This window comes from Lolium rigidum, chromosome 7 (assembly GCF_022539505.1).
Source record: "Lolium rigidum isolate FL_2022 chromosome 7, APGP_CSIRO_Lrig_0.1, whole genome shotgun sequence".
Classification (NCBI taxonomy): domain Eukaryota; kingdom Viridiplantae; phylum Streptophyta; class Magnoliopsida; order Poales; family Poaceae; genus Lolium; species Lolium rigidum.
This window is the reverse complement of record NC_061514.1, coordinates 103,883,434-103,905,589: the sequence shown is the minus strand read 5'-3', so window position 1 is coordinate 103,905,589 and position 22,156 is coordinate 103,883,434. Positions and strand designations below refer to the sequence as shown.

Here is a 22,156-nt window from a genome sequence, read left to right as displayed (position 1 = left end):
ATGAGAGAGAGAGGCAAAACATACATAGCCAAACGGCCGAACACCTTGCGTGCAAGACGTGCGCGTGAAGTCATAGCATCTTCTGTGAGGAGTAGATGGGCATTGGAAGTGGGTGAGGCGAGAGGGGAGGTGCAGTTGCCATAGGCTCGTGTGGTGGTGCATGGCCTGAAATAAGCAGCGACACTAGAAATTTCGTCGGGATGGGAAAGACCTCGAGCAAGAGGAGAGGTGATGTGACAAGGGATGGGCTGGATCTCTAGCATGTGGTATCCAGTTGTCGATATCCTACTACGTGGCTTCAGAAGCTATTGTGTCAGTTCAGCCCACAAGGCGCTCTCTGAGTCGGGGACGGCCTTGGGACGTCAGGCAAGCTATTGGGACGCGCTGGGCTGATAACCAATTTAGGGCGTGTGAATTGGTGCCCAATAGTCCTTTGGGGCACTCGGCTAGGATGCTCTAAGAGCATCTCTAACAAATGATGTATAAAAGGGACAGTGACGTAAAACTAAGTTTTACATTGCGAGGGGCCAAAGAAACTGCTTCAACATGTGACCTATACGTAAACATTGGATCCACCGTGCAGTTGGAGGTGGAGTGTTACGCCGCGATAGACGCAACAAAGAGAAAGCCATGGAGCCGGAGGTTGGACCCTCCACGGTCATCGTCTCGTCGGACTCTCGTGAGTTGGACTCTGACTTCTGGAATGCCTTGATGCATCCTCCTCGTCCGATGACGATGACTGGGATGATCTCTAGACAGGGTGTTCATCGTGTCGGAGTTGAGGACCAGTGTTTGTTCGAGTCAAATAGTGTATGTCGATTCCAGGTAGTGTGTGTCGAACTATGAAGTGAGACGGTGCCGGTCTATGTAATGTCGAAGTCCATGTCAAGTTCTATATATCGTCGGATTGAGTTTGAAATTTGAATTGTTGAACTGGAAGTTTAAAGTGTCAAAGAAGAAGGCTTTGAAGCAGCAGGCTTGTCTTCTTGTGAACATTGTTGCTTAATTGGGGTGCGGGTACCTCTGCAGTGTGCAGCAGTACCCAACGGTATGCATGGTTCGTGTCGGTTCATGCTTTGATGCCGATCACACGTACTCGCATTTACCACGATTGGCCGATTAAATGCTTTGCCGAGGCGCCCTCACCGCCGTTGCTAGCCGTTGCGTCGGGCGAATGGCACGCAAAATGCAGAATGAGAAGAGGGCGTGGCAAACACAGCAAAGGACAAAGCAGCCGGAACACCTGTAACGTCTCCAGATTTTTGTTCATGCGTGACATCGATTAACACCACAAGTGAGAAGAAAACGAAAACGACAAGAGAGTGAGTGAGAGGAAGGAAGGAAGCTTCACGCTACGCTACTCAACTCATCCAGGAATGCTCTGTCCGTCCGTGGCGTCTCCGCCACCGCTACCGCCTCGTCCTCGCCTTCCTCCTCCTCGGACGACTCCGGCAGGGCCATCCTGCGCAGCGGGCTGGGGCCGAGGCGCCGGCGCTTGGACGACGCCGCGTGCCGCCGCCTGATCACCTCCATCTGGCTCCGCCGCCGCGAGGCCACCTCGTCCACCACCAGCCGCCGCATCAGCACGTCGTCCGTCAGCGACTTGCCCCGGAACACCGGCCGCCGCTCCACGCTCCCACCCCTCTGCGGCGGCTCGGCGCGCGGCGGCGGGGCCACCAGCGGGTTGGCGTTATTGCCGCACCCTGACCCGGACGCGGACGCCGACGACGCGCGCGGGTAGCTGTAGCTCCGGCGCGGGGCCGCCGCGTCGCCCGCCTGGAAGTAGAGCGACTGCTCGTTGTAGGAGGAGATGGGCGCGCAGAGGCACACGCGCGTGAACGACGCCGCCACGTTCAGCGACGACGACTTGCGCAGCCGACCCGGCCCGGAACCCGGTGCCGCCCCCGCCTTACCGGTCCCGGTCGCCGACGCCGACACCCCCGCCGCGGCCGCCGCCTTCGACGGCGTCGGCGCCCCCGCGGCAGCAGGCTGCTTCCATATGAGGAGCAGCAGCTCCACCGCGCGCTGGTACCACGGGGACTTCTTCGACAGGTCCCTCGCTCTCGCCGCACCGCCGTCCTTCGACTTCTTCGACCTAGCTTGCTGTGGGTTCTTGGCCATGTTTTGCAGCAGGAGGGAGTGGAGAAACATCTGGGCGGCTGGCGCGCGGGTGGGAACTGAGGTCACATCAGGTTGTCACATTCCCTCCTAGTATTGGCATGCGAATGAGCATCCATGGCGTGGAGGTAGGTGTGCGTACCGGGAGAGTTGGTTAAGTCGAGGCCTTGAGCGGGGCAGTTTGGTCATGTTGTGTACTTGCACAGCAGATCGAGGATGCAATGGCATGTCAAAGTTCTATGGAGGGAATGAGACCTTTTTTTGGGAGGGACCCTTCCAAAGCTTAACTACGGGACACCAAGGCCCAGCCCAGCAGACGGTAGGGGGAAGAGAGCTCAAGATTTGATGATTGTACTGCACATATAGCATAGCATAGCATTTGTATGTGCAATGCCGGCGAAAACGCATTTGATGCACTCCCACATCGAGATTGACCTTGCTCTCTAGCTGTGAGCTTTTCCAAGTGCTTAGCTTGGTCCTAGCAGGAGCAATGCTTTGACAAAGGTAATGCAGTTACTCACCCTTGCAATATTTACTAGCTATGCACACATGTAGAAGTAGAACTACCTTCACAGAAAGTTATGGCATGTTTGATTCAAATGATTTTAAATCACCGATATAGAAAAAAAAATGCAGGAACAACGTGTCATAACATGTGAAATCCTACAAGAATAAAAAAAACGCAAGAATAGTTGCAGAATTCGTTTGGTCACCACACGAAAAATGCAGAAAAATTTATAGAGATTGATACATGTGATAGTTATCTTTTTTGAGAAATATGCCAAAGATGTACCGTATCTACATAGCACAAACTCCAAAACTAGACTAATCCAAAGACAGCCATCTAAGACAAAACAACTACTCCCCCCTCCTAAAATATAAGGTGCCTAAGGTTAGTCAAAAGTCAACGTCTTCAAATTTTGATCAAGTTTTACAAACCACCGCATCACCTTGCCGTAGTAGTCGCAAAGCCTTGGTCAACCAACACTCCACACAGGCTGAGAGTAACGCGCAGATTCGACCTCCAACCTGGACCAGGGACAACAACATCCCACAACCTCCGATATGCCGCTATGGGCATTACCCGCTCCAGGGAAACACCCATGCGACGCACCCAGAACCAGCCTAGATCTAGCCCTTGCGCCGGCGAAGGCAACCGATACCTCCCATTGCCGTTCTCTTCGCCACACCCTCGATGCCCAGTGACGTCCTTCCTTCGCGAGAAGGGGGTACGTCATGGTGCGCCGCCCACAGCCGCCACCTTTGATGACCGGGAGAAGTAGATCAGTGTGCTCCTCACGCAAGATGCCCGGAAGGAAGTCTAGCTATGTTTGGTCTGTAATGAGAATTATACATGTCATAGACACATAGGAAATTTCCCAAGTGGTCTAACCTCTTGCTATAAATCCTATGAAATTGTGTACTTATATGAAAGAAATCTATAGAAATTTTGGATGGTTCAATCTTCTGAATCAAATAATCTCTCTAAAAAAAACCTCTGTGGGTAAAAATCCTAGAAAATTTCTTTGAAAATCTTTTTAATAGAACGGACCCTCATGTGCCTTAATATGCAGTCTTCTTATGTGACAGAACTACCAAGTACAGTGGTGTCCACAGGTGTGCATAATATACGTTATCGTGCATCCATGATTTCGGGAGAGACCAAACCAAACACTCCGCGGAATTCCAGCGCTACACTCTCTGATAACAACTCAAAGATATATATTCAGCGCATAGCCTTTTTTGCAAGCTTCATCGACACTGCTGTCTTCCCTTCCCTTTGTTGCATGTTAGCCATGCATCTGCCTTTTCCTTTAGCCATGATTCTCACCAAGCAATGCAATGGCCGGGCGGATCAGCTACTGAATTTTAAAACCCCAGCTGCGATGGGCCAAAGCAACCCTAGCTTTTCTGCATCGACTGCATGATACCAGTATCATATACGCTGCTGTTAGTCTAGTAAACAGCCAACGGCCACTAAAGTACACGCCTACTGGGCTACGCTAGCTGCATATAGGAGGTAGTTAAAGGCTCGATCACTTTAGGCTCTATTGTAATCTCTCGTGTCGGCCAAATCGATTGAGTACGTGTAAACAGTGCGTATACTTAATTACTACCGCGGGCTACAGTATTTGTACTTGTACATGTCTCTGCATTTGTAGCTGTATCTCTGCAAAGATTCCTTCCGATCCTCGTTAGATATGTACTTCCTACTACGGCTACTTTAAATTGATAGGGGATTGATCAAGCCATTTTGATGTTCTCCTCTTGTTCTACTTTAATTGCACAATAAATTTTGTCCGTATGTACAAATTTGAAATTGAAATGGTTGGGTGTGCAACACCGGTGGTCAAACTGCTTTTGAGGTATGCAAAAGCTAGCCGACTGGTACATGTTTGATGTGTTCAGTGTTTAGGATATACTAGTGCTTAACAGCTTAAGGTTGTAACCCTTCAAGTTCAGGGACTAAGAGGAACGGCGTGCCCTAAGGCCTAGCCGACGTTGAGAGGAGAACACAGGATCATGCATGGAGGGGATAGGAAATCCAGTCGAGAGGCCACAATTGTTCCCGTCGTGGAATACGTACATGTATTGATATGTATGTATACTACGCAAGTACATATGCTCCATGATGCAGACTATCGCATTAAGAACTAATCAACCTTTTAAATGGTGTGGTATGCAATCGGCAGGAATTGTTTTCGCGCCAGTGGATCGATCGTCGATCGATGGAGGGAGCCATGATGATATCCGTGTTGGATCGGAGGTGTAAAAGAGGGGAAAGAAGTGAAAAGCTATAGGCCATGAGAAAGGCGAGGAAAAAGGGACATGATCGCTTCTTCGACCTCGATGCCTTGCGCTGGCTGGCCGGTCTCGCCGCTGGCTAAAGATGGAGGATCACATCCATCATACGGTTGGTTTGGTTTCATCGCACTTTAGCTTTAGACCAAGCTTGCTGTCCTGCCGTCACTGAACATGCACGTCGCAAAAGCAGATCAGCTGATGCCGGATGGATGAGCTGCTGATCCGGCATTCCGACCACCGCAAGGGACTACTGGAGTACTAGCGAACCTTCATGCAAACTAGTAGTATCGCATTAAGATCGATCGGCAAGACAGCCGGCAATTCGTGCTCGCGTGCTAGAATCTTGCTTGGACCTGACCAAAATCTCTGGTAATCTTCGATCGGTTTCGTGATCTCTCGTAATCTTGGAGTATAATGGCATGCATTGCTTTGAGCTCTCGTCTGGAGATCTTTGTTCAGCCAATGATCTCTGCCAGAAACCCTCCTCTACTGCTCTCTTGTTCTGCGCAAGCGGGGCCATGCAGCAGCCTAATGAGTTCTGCAAAGCTCTTTCGCTAGCTAGACCGCCCGTACCAAGGCATGAGGTTCCCTGTGGCGTCGGCGCAGGAGGCATCTGTTGCATCTCAGTACCTGTTATGTTGTGTTGTGTTCTTTCAATGCAGGAAAAGAGGCCGAGCCTCTGTTCCTGCGCAGTGGGAGAAAGAGCTTTGGCCGCCATGGCAGCCGGCCGGTCTCCTGGTCAAAAGCCTGGTCACCGAAGGCGCACAGGACAGGCGCTTCATTTGCCGGCACATCGTCGGCATGGGCCTCCTCTCACGTCGCCGATGGCTGGTACATGCGCTCATCAAACTATCAATGGAGGGGACAGCGGCAACTACCCCGGCCGGCCGGCCGTGGGTCCGAATCAATCGAGTTCGCCGTCTCCCTCCCTGTCTGCGTGTTCGCCATTCATAGGACGTGCATGCTTGCCATTTCGCTTCCTGTTGGAGGCAAAATAAAGATGGCAATTGCAGGGTAGAGTATCATACCAATGGGTCCAAAATACGTAGCAAAATCTCGGTTAGTTTACTGTGCGGGTCTAAAATCCGTATTTGTGAATCTCTAAAAAGTTTAAATAATTTGTTTGCATATAGATGCATGTATGTACTTGCGTGCCATTTTTTATAATTAAATTTGAAAGTATGTAACTTAAGCAAAAATAATAAGTTGATGATGAACAGTATGAAGGAAACTCACCCCTCCCAAAAATTTCTGTAACTTTGGGATCAAAGTAACTAGGTACTATCAGACTAAGTTTAATCGGGTTCCGCTAAACCCAGGTCCCAAAAAATTTCTATAGCCGGTGGATACAAACGTCTACCTATACACATACCTATGGGTATAAAACTTATCCATATTCATACCTGACGGATACCTGTACTCATTGGATACCTGACGGGTAGGTCAAATAGCTTATTCACAATTTTACATTTATCGATAGCAAATTTGATAAAAGAAATAAATTATCTCAACTCAATTACAGGTAGTTAAGTATATAACAATTATTAAAATATCAAAATCATAACCTCATATTCTAACTCATAAGTCAACGAGAGTATACGCGTCACATGAAAAAGTGATAATAAATGGGTAGGGTATGGGTTTACCCGCATGTACGAGGCTATACCGTGCCCTATTTATGACTTAACGGCTAGGATATAGTACTTTTACATTGGGTAGGGTATGGGTTTGCCCTATTTACATGTGGGTGTAAAAATGTATCCATACCCTACCAATATGGATACGATATCGCGGTTACCCGTATCCATGAGTAAAATTGCCATTCTTAGATGAAAACGCGACGGGGCACGAAGGAGGGCCTCCATGCAGGGTGCTCCTATACAATGATCGGTTCGGTGCATGCGGGGTGCCGCACACCTCCAACCTGGCGGCTGTATAGTGAGCCGCGGCTCATAAGGTAAATTTTGTTTCTTTTCTTATTTTTTCTGTTTATATTTTCATTTTTCAACTAACATTTAATAAAAATCGAGTTTTTCAAAAAAAAATTGGAATTGTTTTTAAATATAAATAATTTCTAAATTTGAACTTTTAAAATTTTGAATAATTCCTAAATTTAAGAAATTTTAAATTAAAACAACTTTGAGATTTGAACATTTTTTAAATTTAAGCAATTTTATATTTAAACGACTTTTAAATTTAAATATTTTTCAAAATTGAAACAGTTTTATATTTAAAAGACTGACGAGGTTGTAAGCGAGCAGCTCGGTTAATTTTTTTTTTAGACAACCAGCCAAGCTCTTTATTGATCGAAATCAGCGATTACAGGTACTGTTAGGAATTTCCAGCCAAAGATGACGGCCGACTACCAGAGCTAACATATGATTGGTTAAATTGTGTGCTTCAAAATTCGAAGCTCTACTCTCATAAACAAAACTTTACTCCTGGAAAAGAATAGTCTTGTGTTTTATTTTAAAAATAACTACTCCATGTCTACCCATGCTTCCTTTATGTATATTTTTGACCACTTGTTTGCAATCAGACGCCATATATATTTTGGAAAGCATCAAGTCCTCTGCCAAAGCAAAAGCTTCCCTGCACGCAAGTGCCTCGAGGCAAGTCGGATCAATGATTCCATCGAATACCACCGTCAACGAGCCTAAATACCTAACATTGTGATCACGACACACAGCAGAAGTTGAACCCTTATTTTCCAGTTTAGCTACTGCTCCATCCACATTTATTTTTGATATCTCTACTATTAAGAGTAAATTGGTGAATGCCTGGTGTCACATTTTCAGGATGGACAATAATACCCCCACATCAATATACCAAAATATACCACCGCGCACCCTTTCCGCCTCTCGTTTCACGCACGCAAACAACCACGGAATTTTCCCCTCATATTGTGGATCGGCCCTTTTGCTTCGGTCAGAAAGTTAAGGTACGTGATTACTCTAATCCCTATCTCTATGGCCTCCTCTCCGCACCTAGCACATTTGTTGAACTAATCAAATCTCAATGCTCAAATGATCATCCATTCCGATGCCACAACAGGACCTTCCAACCCGGTGGCACTCACGTTGCAACCTCCTGTCCCGAGTAGGTGTGGCACGACGCCTTGCGCTCGATCTTGAGCCTCTCCATCGCATCGGTGAACGCTCCGCACCTGCTGGCCACGGGACTGGCGCCGTCACCGGGGACACGTCCGGGCTGAACTGGGCCCTCGCGACACTTAGCAACATCGTGGCCGCCTGTCCCGAGGGCCGGCGCGCGAGGAGTCGCGTCCCGGACGCGGTGCCCGTCCACCAGAGCGTGCTCAAATGGTCCGACAAGGCTGGGTGCCAGGAGAAGGCCACGTACGTGCCGATGGTCCCGGCGCACCGGAGCTACGGCGACCGCGTAGCAATGGCTGAGACTGGCGCTACGTCCACGCTCGTGGGCACAGTGCTGGCGCAGAACCGTTCATCGATGATCCGCGTCGACAAGGGCAAGCAGGCCACCGCTCATACATTTTCTCCCATAACGAGCATCATAGCAAATTACTACCGAAGCATAACTGCTGCGGAAAAAAGAAGATCCATCACGTGTGAAAGCCTACAGGGTTTCTTCTGTACGCTATCAAATTACCTATCTATGAATGATGGCACTTAATGTTTGTAGAAGTTTCTTTCCCTCATTTGGTTCTCATTGATTTGTTACTGTGAGTTAGGAAATTAGTGGTCTAATGCAACATTTTGGTAATGTTAGGCACTTAGGCTCTTAGACTGAATAAACTAGATTCCCTCTCGGTCGACTATGAATTGTTTCTCATGACTCCCGAGTACCTTTACCAAAATATAGTGATACTCATCGTATATTGGTAAAAAATATAGTTATAATCGGTGGTGTCAGCTGGTAAAAATACTAGGTTAAAAACTTTGTATGTCAAAAAGTTCGTTTAGTACGTTAAAAAACAGGGTCAAAGCTACGTGGTGACCGAGCAAAGTTTCGTTGTCTGACCGTGCTGGCAAAGAACTCCTATCATCTGGAAGTGAGCATGGGGAGAAGGAAAAAGGAAAGCGCATATCACACGAAACGAACAAACCAGAGAGAAGGAAAAAAATAAATCAACGCACAACACGCTACCTTACTCCCATCGCCGTATAAAAGAGATCACAGCAACATAGGATCGAGCCATTGAGCGGCGGTGGGGATGGATCCAAGGGCAGCATGGTAAGAGTGAAGCAGGTCACGCCAGGAACCTGGCGGAGGCGTGACGCTATGGTGGGGCGAGGGTGCGAGATGCATCATTCTTGGGGTTCGACCGAGGGGTGAGCAGCGCTACGAGACGCGCGGCTCGAGCCTGCTGCATGGAGCTACGGGTGGTGGCCAGTCTGTAGGATTCGAGGGCCGCTGGGACATGGAAACAAGGATCTCATGACGTTGTTGTTTTGTGAGAGCCTCCATTCTGAGGAACCAGGCGACGGGGTGAGGGATCGATAGGAGCGAAATGGGGAGCGCTTGGGAAAGCTTCGCTAGGATGGGACCGGGTGTGTGCGCTCACGCGCTCACCCGTGAGCGTATTGCGCACAGTGTGTTGTGTGTGGTGGCGGGGTTAGGGGGGAGAGAGGCACTTCAAAGGGTGGATCCCCTAGCCCTAAACCCTAAACCCTAAACCAGTTAACGCTAGCGACACAATAGTTGCAGGCTTGCAGCATCAGGGAGGTCGATGTGCTCGTGGAGACGACGACCGGATTTCTTTCGTTCCGGGCATGTGAATGGCGGGTCCACCCACGTGATGGAGGTGGGAGAAAATGTCTTGGATGCGTGTTGTTGATCGGACGAAGGCGCGCACTGGGTTGCCCCGATCGGACGGCTAGTGACCCCGGGGATCGGGGGATTTGATCCCCCGGGAGACGCTCAGCACTTCCCCCGTTAGATATGGTTTGTTGAGATTAATCGGTGAATCCATCCTTTGGTAAAAAAAAATGATCGATGGGGCGTAAGCACGTGCAATGCAGCTGATTTTCTCTTCTCCCTTGCGCTAGATTTTCTCCTTCTTTTTGTGGTACGGGGATGGTTGTTAAAGCTTGCGCCCTGATTTTTAGTTCAGGGAGTTTGCGGGAGAGAGGAAAACATGGGTGGTGTGTTGTTTGTAATCTCTTATAGGTGTGACACCGTCAGGCATTCATAATGTTGTGCGAGAATACCTTAGGCGCGTTGAGGGAGAATGTCTCTTAAAATGAGGGATAATATGTATGTACTTGCATTTTATACACACTGGATTAAATTATGTGAAGTAAATTTTAAATATTTTTAAATACTATATGATTTTTTATCTACTTAAATATTTATGTGCATTGTTTGCACGTGTAACATGTGTGTGGCACTAGAGATAAACGAGGAAGCCGTGGCGAAGCACGGGCATTCCACTAGTCATTTGAGGATGTGGAATCCACTTAGTCTTCCTAGGAGGAGCAAGTCTCCTATCAGCAAATATGATCAAGGGTTTTTCCATGCTTCTCAATTCCCTCAAAAAAGAGTATGAAAGTATGAGTACATAAAGGGCTTTGGAAAATCTCCTCATGTATAGCTTTCCTTCGAGCCGTCCAAATTTGCAACAGTATGATAGTTACACGGATGAACCGATCATGTGGCATCGACCCTAGCATGTCAAACAACCACTGCTTTGCGCTTGGTTCATTTTTAATCATCAAACATTCCACCATCAAATCATTAGATAAAGCCGAGACGCTTGCTGTTATATTACACTCAAGTAAAGAGTGTCTCCAAGAATCCATTGCACCACAAATCGAGCACGAGCTTGAGTGAGACATGTTGCGGTGTTGAAGAAGATCAGCAGTCCGTGCGTGCAGCTCGGTTAATGGCTCACAAATGCTCGTCCTGGCTTTGGTTCGGCTTTAACGTGGGCCGTTTGTGCGTTTGTGATGCTTGAAACCGCTTACTTTCGGCCTCGGGACTTCCAAGTTCGTTCAGAAAAAAAACTAATAAGTTGTATAAATTTATGCAAGCACTAGGGTCAGCCGGCTCTAGCATCAGTCGAGTTTCTTTTCGAGAATTCAGCCTTTTATTGATTAACCAATAACATTACAAAGTTCAGACCGGATACAATCCTGGAAAGAGTTGCGGAAAAAATAACAACCAAAATGTTCAACTCAATGAGGTAAGTGTAAGGGTACATTGCCCCTATGTGTGGTTTCGGTAATTAATGACAACCCCTATGGACTAATGTTTTCATTGAGTTTATATGAAGGAATATTCCATAGGTACTACTTGCTCTCCATGTGTTGGATTCAAGTATGGATGCCATGAAGATAAAGATATACCTTGTGTATTGGCATCAAGATCATCGGTATGAAGATATATACGTGATATGATCAAGAAGAAGAAATGAAGATGGAGTTCTTATGTGGAACTCAATATTAGCCATGCTCTATCTTATGTGAGTATGAGAAGATACAAGGTTGAGTTGGGCAAGTTCAAGATGAGCATCTTGTGTGGATCACATGCTTGAAGCTTGCCGTCCATTTGGTGATAGTGAAGATGTGCATCAATGAACCTTTCCCATCATAGTGTATGGGGGAGCATTTGTGAGTATTCACGTAGCGACAATGATCAAGTGATGGGATGCGCAAGGCAAAGGTATGACCTTGATAGGTTTTCCTTTTACCGGTCTCGAGGTGGTTGATGGGAGACCGGATTATAGGATAGATAGCCGCACTATCAAGAGGGGCTTCCGGTTGGGTAACTTGATCACATCGTCTTAGGGAGCTCAATCCTTGCATGCGTTGCATATTCTTATTGCTTCTTGGTATTTCTCGGTGTGAGGTTCTTGAGCTTGTTGCTAGCTTTACAACAAGCCCAAGTTCATCGAAAACGGAGTTCACATGCATCTTCTATTGCGTTTTCGAGGTTGGGTGATTTTACCGGTTATTCATGATATAAGGTTCTACCTTTTATATTCATGATAAAATCCTCCTACAGATTCTTGGGTTTTCACTTTCCATAGGATAGCATTTGTTGTTATCTTCCAAACAAAATTGGTTTCATGCGATTCGGAGTTCGATAGCATTTGTTATTAAAGAAAAGGGAAAAAGGAAAAAGGATAAAAAGAAAAAGAAAAAAGGGGAGGGGCAGCCGGTCGACCGGCCGGCCTGCCGGGCCACGCGCCGGCCCACCCGGTCGCTGACCGGCCCGGGCGCCATTGCCATCCGGGCGATTCCAGTGGGCCTGGCGGGATACCCCGGCCCAGGCGCCGGTTGCTGCCGGGCCGCCCGGTTGAGGCCCCGGCCGGACCGGCCTCTGCGCCGGCTGGGCTTCATGCTCCGGTCCGGCCCACCTGCCCCGCGCCCTTCCCACTTATCCGCCGCCCGGCCGCGGCCGCTGTCCTGTCCGGTTGCTTCGGGCCGGTCGGTCCGGGCCGCCGACCGGGCCACTCGGTGCCCGGGCCGGTCAACCGGCTGCAGCAGCCGCCGGGCTGTTTTTAGCTCGTTTTTTATCAGTTTTTCACCTGGTTTTTTCCCCAACAGCTCTATTTCTCCCTTTGCTATAAATAGGCTTCTTCCACCTTGAGCCAAGATACTTCTTCCCTTTCTCTCACCTCCATTGTTGCTTTTGAAGAAGTTGCTCTCTCTCTTGTTCCCCCCTATGATTCTTGCTCATTCTTGAGGGATCTAAGAGAGGAGATCTAGATCTACACTTCCACCAAACCAATTCTTCTCTAAGTGAGGGAATCTCTTGGGATCTAGATCTTGGAGTCTTTGGTTGACTTTCCCCCTTGTTCTTCCTCTCCAATCTCATCCTAGCGTTCGTTGCTTTGGTGGGATTTGAGTGTGAAGGATTTGAACACCTCCGGTGTTCTTGCTTTGCATCATTGCATAGTGTTGAGCTCTCCACCACGATTTGTTCGAGTGAGAGACCGTGAGCTTGTTACTCTTGGAGGGTGACCTCCTAGTTGGCTTGGTGATTGGTGCTCCGGTGATCTCTTCAAGAAGATTGTGAAGAGGCCCGGGCTTCTCCTTCGTGGAGCTTGTGAAGTGGTTGTGGAGCTTGCCATCTCCGGAGCGGAGGAAAAGCTAACCATAAGGAAAGGGCCATTATCCTTCGTGGGTGTGGTTCGGAGAATAGGGTGAGCCTTCTTGGCGTGGGGAATCCTTCGTGGGACCTCCACCCCTCCAAACGTGACGTACCTTGTTGCAAAGCAAGGGAACACGGGAATACATCCTCGTCTCCGCGTGCCTCGGTTATTTCTATACCCGAGCTCTCTTTCCTTGTGATAGCCATCGTGCTTGAAGTATATATATCTTGCTATCACTTGTGCTACATATATCTTGTGCCTATCTTGCTTAGCTCTAGTTGCTATTGTTACACCTAGTTGAGCTTAGCATATTTAGGGTTTGTGCTTGTAAACTAAACGATAGTTTAATTCCGCATTATTACAAGACAAATCCGTAAGAGTTTGTAATCGCCTATTCACCCCCCCCTCTAGGCGACATCTCGATCTTTCAATTGGTATCAGAGCAAGGTCTCTCCTTGTTTTAGGCTTCACCGCCTTGAGAGTAAAGATGTCGGCTAGTAATTTAGTGCACAATGACACAATTATCTTTGTTGGCACAAATTATCATTTGTGGCGAAATTGCTTGCTTTGTAAACTTCGGACCTTGTGTCCAAACATTGAGCAATTTCTAGATGTAGGTTTTCTCCTCCGATGGATTCTCAAAATCTATCTTTAGAGGATGAGAAAAACTTACATCTTGAAGCTCAAGTATCTAATGAGCTTTTATTCTCTTTGAGACCCGATTTTCGTAGGTTCTTGATATATATAAAGCGAAAATCGTCTCATGAGATGTGGATCAAGCTTAAGGAAATGTTTGGTGGATCCACTTCTCAATTGGTCGGTGGTGACTCCGAGGAGCTCTCTTCCCCTTCACATCATGAAGAGCTCCAAGTTGCTTCCACCTCCGGTCGTGATGATATATCATCTTCTTCCACTTCACCAACGTGTTGCAAGACACAAGGTAATGATATGGTGAGTGGTGAGGGAAATTGCAATGTTGATATTGTGCTCATTAGTGATGACTCTTCATCTCTATCTCATTGCAATGGTTCCTCTTTGGACTTAAACACATCTTGCATTGAAAATAATCTACATGCTTGTGTTGATAGTTCTTGCATATCATGTGTAAATTGCTTACATAGATCTCATGAGGATATGCTTGCCTTGTCTTGCTCCCATAATCAAAATGCTTCTATTTCCTCTAGTTGCTTGTTGACTAACAATGTAGAGGAAACCGAACACTCTATGGATCAAGACATGATTTCAAATGAGGATTCAAGAATACCTTCATCTTCATCCTCCAGGTATGCACATGTGCCTTATGGCAAATGGATCAAAGGTATCTCCTACTTTGACTCCTAACACATCCTCTAATGATGAGAGTGATGATGATGATAATGATGAAGAACATAATACCTTGGTGCATGATATGGCAATGGTATATGCTTCTCTTCGTGGTAATAAAGAAGCTCGTGCTTATCTCGAACACTCTATGGATACCTTGAATAAATATAGGGAAACCATAGTGGAGTTGGAGTCCCATATTGAAAATGGGGAAATGAGATTCACTCTCCTCAAGCATGAGCTAAAAGATGAGAAGCATACTAATTTCATGCTTACACAAAAAATTGAATCCTATATGCATGAAAATGAGAAACCTATTGTTGATGCTTGTGCTACTAACTCTACTTCTTGTAAAGCATCTATCTTAAAGGAGAATGTTGAGTTAAGGGCTCAACTTGAGTTGCTAACTAGCAATTGTAGGGAATTGGAAGAAAACAATAAAACGCTCTCACACTCTCTTGAGGATCTTCTAACTTCCTACGATGAGCTAAAGTTAGCTCATGAGGCTAGTGTCACTAAGGTAACATCTTGTGAGCCTCATGTGGACATTAGCACAATCTCTACCCAAAATGTTATATTGCCATGTGCTAGTCCTTGTAATCCATCTAGTCAAACTAGTGATACACCTTGTGTTGGATTATTTGATTTGCCTTGTTGCTCTAACAATGAAGCTTCTACTTCCTCTAGTACTTGTATTTCTACTAACCATGTAGAGGAAATAAAAGAGCTCGAGGCTCAAGTCCTTTCTTTGAAGAAAGACTTGGAAAAGCGTCATGAAGGGAAATCCGCACTTGACAAGATGCTAAGTGTGCAACAATCCCCCAATGACAAGAGTGGACTTGGATTCAACTCCAATAACAAGAACAAGTCCAAGGGCAAGAGCAACAAGAAGAAGGGCCAAGACAAAGTCAAGGATTCGGCCAAGTTGGTTTGCTTCAAGTGCAAGGTTGAAGGGCATCATGTTAGATCATGCCCATTGAAGAAGAAGAAGCACTTGAGTGAGAAACAACAAGGGAAACGGCCACAAGGTCAAGGTCAAGCTCATGCTCGACCTCAAGTTGAAGATAGGCCACTTCCCAAGAAGAATCAAGATAATGTTCCCCAAGAGAAGAAATCAATAAAGAAGAGAAAGGGGAACACTTGCTACTTATGCCGTGAGAAGGGGCACTTTGCTTCTTCTTGCTTAGGTGGTACCTTATCTAACCCTATAATTGTTGATGATGATTATTCTCTAGGGAAGGATAAGGATGGCAATGTGTTTGCCAAGTTTGTTGGAACTCAAAGTGGTTTCAAGAAAAGAACCATTTGGGTTGCCAAGCCTATTGTGACTAACCTCTTAGGACCCAACTTGGTTGGGGACCAACAAGCTCAAATTTGATCAATAGGTGTAGGTGGAGGGCATTGGAGACTTGGCTACTTCATGAAGAATTAAGGGATCTTCATATATTATATTTTTACCAAGCCAAGTCGTATGGATTATCATCTATAACTTATATCCAATGTTCCTCCTTGCGGTAACTTATACTTCAACTCATCATACTTATTGTAAGTTACTTGCCCCTTTGCATGTTTGGTTTTGTACCAAATATTTGTGTGTATGTGTTGTGTCTTACTTACCTATCTTGTGTATTCAAGTATGTTTGTTTGACTCATCATATACTTGTGTATTGTTGTGAGCCTAATGCATCTTGATGATATCTTATTTGGCTCTCTTTGAAGTGATTAATGGAACATCCCATTTTGGGGGAGTGATATGCTTTGTGCATCTCTCTTTCTTTAAAATATGTGTACATGGATACCACCACTTAGTATTGATATTGCAAGATTATCTAGTCACTATGTGGTGTGTCATACTCATGAGAAATTCAAATTCTAATGTCCATTAATCATCTCTAGTCGAATTTTAGTTGCCTCTTGTTTTAGAAGAAATGACTTATCACATTATGGGGGAGTAATATGTTATGTACATATCACAAGCCTAGAAAATGTGAACATATGAGGTTATGCCACTTAGTGTTGATACACGTAATTATCTTGATCCTAGGTGGCATGTTTGCTCAAACAAGCTCCACTTGTAGTAAAAAGCTTTTATTGCTCATCTTTTGGTTCTTGTTTGAGTAAGAAATTCTTGGTACGGTTTTCCTCAAATACATATCTCTATATCTTATTTGGGACACCGTTTGCTTCAAGTTATTCTAATCATTGCCGTGCGTGATTGTTTGACTAATTGAAGCCATCAAGAATCTTCATCCGTGCATAGTGCTTAATTATATATACTTATCCTATGCCTTTATTTGTGAAGTTGATCCTTACTATCATTGTCAATTCACCACCGGAAATTATGTCCAATATATTCATTGTCTTTGACAATTGATAACCTTGTATGTGGTTGAATTCATGGATCATCTTCACCTTGGATTGTTTCTTATTGCCTTATTTTATTTCCAACAAATCTTTGTTGCTCCCATGTGTCTTCCTTGTCCCTTTGAAAAATCTTTTGATAAATTCTCTTGATTCATATCAAGTGTTTGTTTTGGAAGACAAATCTTTTCCTTACGGTACATTGTGCCATTGTGAAAAGTATATAGGGTTTGGTTTATTTTGTTTGAACCTTGCTCTTTGGGGGAGTTTGCTATCTCATTCTTTCTTACATGATTTATTTGCTTGAATGAGATAAATCCTTGAGCATGTTTGCTTTATTTCATCCTTTATGCTCAATGGTTTCTTCTTAGTTCATTTGTTGAACTTTGTTGAACAAATCTTTTGTGATTTGCGTCTTTGATATATTTTGGACAACAAATTTGCTTGGTGACATCTTTATGCCTTATTCGATTCTTTTGGTGTTTTGTCCAAAGTATATCTTTCTTGGATCTTTAAAGTCTTTATGTGTGCTTATATGTAATTTGTTTATATTTGTAGCATGCTTGCTTTGTTTGATCCATTATATAGGGTATACTCCATCAAATCCTAAATGGCTAAGATGTGCATGAAATTCAAATTTCATCTAAATATGCACATATTTATATGGAGTGTGTCCTATATATTGTGGTTTGTCTAACCATGTTGGACCCAATGAGTTTGGGGGCCAAGATGTACTTGAATGATGTTTTAGGTACATTGGAGATGCAATGGAGGCTTGTCTCATCTATAAGGAAGGTGTTATCACCATATGAGAATTGGAGTCAAGACTAGGATGATCTATGAACTCCTATCTACTACATCATGCCATTGCTATCTCGGTAACAAGTATCTTATTCATGCATACTCATATAGCATCCAACCTCTTGTAGGTTGCATCTTGGCATGAAATTCTTTATTTAGAAAATATTGAGGTTCTTGAAAAATCCTTTTAAAGAAAACTTCTTATTGTACACTTGAGTAATTTGAGAAGATGCATATGATGGGGATATATATATATCATGTTTATGATTCACTTATCCCAAATATGCCCTCTAGCAATTTATTGCATATCAATTCCTCAAAGAACTCTTATGTGCAATATTGATGAAATTGCAAATAAATCCGCATTTGTGATACTTGTTGCCTCTCTCAAAACATTCCAACTAGCTTTACTTCCCTTATTGTTGGTTGTGATGTTTTTGAGATTTTACTTGGTTGAAGCTCATTCATATACCATAAGTGAAAATTGGAGCCATAGGCTATATATATGCTTTATTAAGCAAACATCCCTTGGTATATTTTATGACTTCATCTTGGATATCTTGTCTTATCTATTTTTGTTAACCTCTTGTGTGTGCATGTTTCTTTATGGATCACTTTGTCCACTTTAGAAACTCATATACATAAGAGCGTTAATCCATCATCTTGATATCCTTGCTCTTTGCCGACCATCTTTTACCCCTTTTGTTTTTAGTGGGTTGGTAAAGAAAATTTATGAGTGCTTGGTTTATTTATTTTTCTTCATGCACTCATATCTCGTAATTGTTGGACTAAAGTTGTTCTTGATAAGCATACTCTCTTTATCTTAGTTGTGTTCTAAATGATATATAGGGAGTGAGGATTCCATGTTTGTGCATATTGTATTCAAATGCAAACATTATAAATTGTGCACGAACCTTGGGGAGCTTTCTTATTTCTAGAAGCACTATATCTCTCTTATCATGATATCTTTGTTTGTCCAATTGGATCTTTGATTGCTTGCTTTATTTATTGAAGCTCACTTCACCATGTTATCTTTATGCAATCTTTGATCCTCAATATAGTTTGATTTCCTTCAAGTATTCATCATTGGATATGTGCACTTGATTCCACTCAAATTATGAGAAGTGCACACTTTGGGGAGGAACTCACATTATATTGGCCTTCTAAATTTTTCACCCATTTTGACAATCGATGCCAATGGGGGAGAAGTTTAGAGGGTTTAAGGGAATGGTTTTATACTTAAGCTTGGTTTGTGCTTAAGTGTTTTTCCTCTCATGCATTCCATATTTATATGTCTTGCATGGTTGTATATATATAGTGGAAACTATCCCAAAGGTTAATCTTGACAATGTATGCAATGAATTCATGTTCATCACACGTGCATACATTGTGGGGGAGTTTTCTCTATATATATTGGTTCTACTCACATTCATTGCATTTGTTGTAGTTGTGTGAGTAGAGCCGGTTTTGATATGGACTAGTAGCTTTGTGTTACTTGACCATATCAAATACAACCTCTTGTATACAACTTATTCTCGGATAAGTTGCGTACTTGTCACTAATATTCATTATATAAACCCTCTTATTGTGGTTGTCATCAATTACCAAAATGGGGGAGATTGTAAGGGTACATTGCCCCTATGTGTGGTTTCGGTAATTAATGACAACCCCTATGGACTAATGTTTTCATTGAGTTTATATGAAGGAATATTCCATAGGTACTACTTGCTCTCCATGTGTTGGATTCAAGTATGGATGCCATGAAGATAAAGATATACCTTGTGTATTGGCATCAACATCATCGGTATGAAGATATATACGTGATATGATCAAGAAGAAGAAATGAAGATGGAGTTCTTATGTGGAACTCAATATTAGCCATGCTCTATCTTATGTGAGTATGAGAAGATACAAGGTTGAGTTGGGCAAGTTCAAGATGAGCATCTTGTGTGGATCACATGCTTGAAGCTTGCCGTCCATTTGGTGATAGTGAAGATGTGCATCAATGAACCTTTCCCATCATAGTGTATGGGGGAGCATTTGTGAGTATTCACGTAGCGACAATGATCAAGTGATGGGATGCGCAAGGCAAAGGTATGACCTTGATAGGTTTTCCTTTTACCGGTCTCGAGGTGGTTGATGGGAGACCGGATTATAGGATAGATAGCCGCACTATCAAGAGGGGCTTCCGGTTGGGTAACTTGATCACATCGTCTTAGGGAGCTCAATCCTTGCATGCGTTGCATATTCTTATTGCTTCTTGGTATTTCTCGGTGTGAGGTTCTTGAGCTTGTTGCTAGCTTTACAACAAGCCCAAGTTCATCGAAAACGGAGTTCACATGCATCTTCTATTGCGTTTTCGAGGTTGGGTGATTTTACCGGTTATTCATGATATAAGGTTCTACCTTTTATATTCATGATAAAATCCCCTCCTACAGATTCTTGGGTTTTCACTTTCCATAGGATAGCATTTGTTGTTATCTTCCAAACAAAATTGGTTTCATGCGATTCGGAGTTCGATAGCATTTGTTATTAAAGAAAAGGGAAAAAGGAAAAAGGATAAAAAGAATAAGAAAAAAGGGGAGGGGCAGCCGGTCGACCGGCCGGCCTGCCGGGCCACGCGCCGGCCCACCCGGTCGCTGACCGGCCCGGGCGCCATTGCCATCCGGGCGATTCCAGTGGGCCTGGCGGGATACCCCGGCCCAGGCGCCGGTTTGCTACCGGGCCGCCCGGTTGAGGCCCCGGCCGGACCGGCCTCTGCGCCGGCTGGGCTTCAAGCCCCAGCGCGGCCCACCTGCCCCGCGCCCTTCCCACTTATCCGCCGCCCAGCGCGGCCGCTGCCCTGTCCGGTTGCTGGGCCGGTCGGTCCGGGCCGCCGACCGGGCCACTCAGTGCCCGGTGCCGGTCAACCGGCCTGGCAACCGGCTGGGCTGTTTTTTAGCTCGTTTTTATCAGTTTTTCACCTGGTTTTTTCCCAACAGCTCTATTTCTCCCTTTGCTATAAATAGGCTTCTTCCACCTTGAGCCAAGATACTTCTTCCCTTTCTCTCACCTCCATTGTTGCTTTTGAAGAAGTTGCTCTCTCTCTTGTTCCCCCCTATGATTCTTGCTCATTCTTGAGGGATCTAAGAGAGGAGATCTAGATCTACACTTCCACCAAACCAATTCTTCTCTAAGTGAGGGAATCTCTTGGGATCTAGATCTTGGAGTCTTTGGTTGACTTTCCCCTTGTTCTTCCTCTCCAATCTCATCCTAGCGTTCGTTGCTTTGGTGGGATTTGAGTGTGAAGGATTTGAACACCTCCGGTGTTCTTGCTTTGCATCATTGCATAGTGTTGAGCTCTCCACCACGATTTGTTCGAGTGAGAGACCGTGAGCTTGTTACTCTTGGAGGGTGACCTCCTAGTTGGCTTGGTGATTGGTGCTCCGGTGATCTCTTCAAGAAGATTGTGAAGAGGCCCGGGCTTCTCCTTCGTGGAGCTTGTGAAGTGGTTGTGGAGCTTGCCATCTCCGGAGCGGAGGAAAAGCTAACCATAAGGAAAGGGCCATTATCCTTCGTGGGTGTGGTTCGGAGAATAGGGTGAGCCTTCGTGGCGTGGGGAATCCTTCGTGGGACCTCCACCCCTCCAAACGTGACGTACCTTGTTGCAAAGCAAGGGAACACGGGAATACATCCTCGTCTCCGCGTGCCTCGGTTATTTCTATGCCCGAGCTCTCTTTCCTTGTGATAGCCATCGTGCTTGAAGTATATATATCTTGCTATCACTTGTGCTACATATATCTTGTGCCTATCTTGCTTAGCTCTAGTTGCTATTGTTACACCTAGTTGAGCTTAGCATATTTAGGGTTTGTGCTTGTAAACTAAACGATAGTTTAATTCCGCATTATTACAAGACAAATCCGTAAGAGTTTGTAATCGCCTATTCACCCCCCCCTCTAGGCGACATCTCGATCTTTCAGTAAGACATGTGATGAATTATTAAGTAAATGAGAAATATGACGAAAAGTCACTGAAGACATAGTTGCAGCCATCCCTTTAACGTCATGCACATAAGTTAACACGCTGAACCACAGAGAGGCAATCCGAGACCATAATGACTTTTTTTTCCAAACCTTCATCTCGAGCAAGGGTCAATGCACACCTTACAACCAGTGCTTCTGCGATTTCTGGCGCCGTAACCTCATCAAGAAGCTAGTTGCAAGCAACCATACAATCGTCAATGTGGTCTCTGATCACGATGCCTACCCCCATCCGATTCGAAGAAGAGAATGGTGGTACATCAACATTAATGAAAATTGTACCTTCCGATGGCGGAGACCAACGAGGCAGTTTAGAGGTCTCACGACTTTGAAGAGTGGGTTATTTGAATAAATGCAGCAGAATCATGTGTAAATATTCCTTGATCTGCTCGGCTAGACTATGATGGTGTCTCATCTTCTCGTCATTGCGGACTGCATTCTGATGTTCCTACACAGATGCCAACATGTCGTAGCAAACGTGATAGCTTATTGGTCATTCGAACGACCCAAGAACTCAAGAAAACCATGTCTTTGGCGTGGTGAAGTCGTTGCGACCTAGCTTAAGCGCAAATTCATTCTCCACTGTTCGCCATACTTCCATGGCATAATAACAAAAGAGCATCGTGTGCTCAGTGCTCTCCTCCTGCCAGTA

At 45.0% G+C, this 22,156-nt stretch overlaps 1 protein-coding gene across 1 annotated transcript; it reads right to left on the bottom strand.

Moving 5' to 3' along the window:
* Positions 1–1,347: 1,347 nt before the first annotated feature.
* On the bottom strand, positions 1,348–2,225 carry LOC124671787. The gene has a single exon (XM_047208118.1). The coding sequence runs from the start codon at positions 2,149–2,151 to the stop codon at positions 1,348–1,350; it is 804 nt and encodes a 267-aa protein (XP_047064074.1). The 5' UTR covers positions 2,152–2,225.
* Between the last annotated feature and the right edge of the window lie 19,931 nt (positions 2,226–22,156).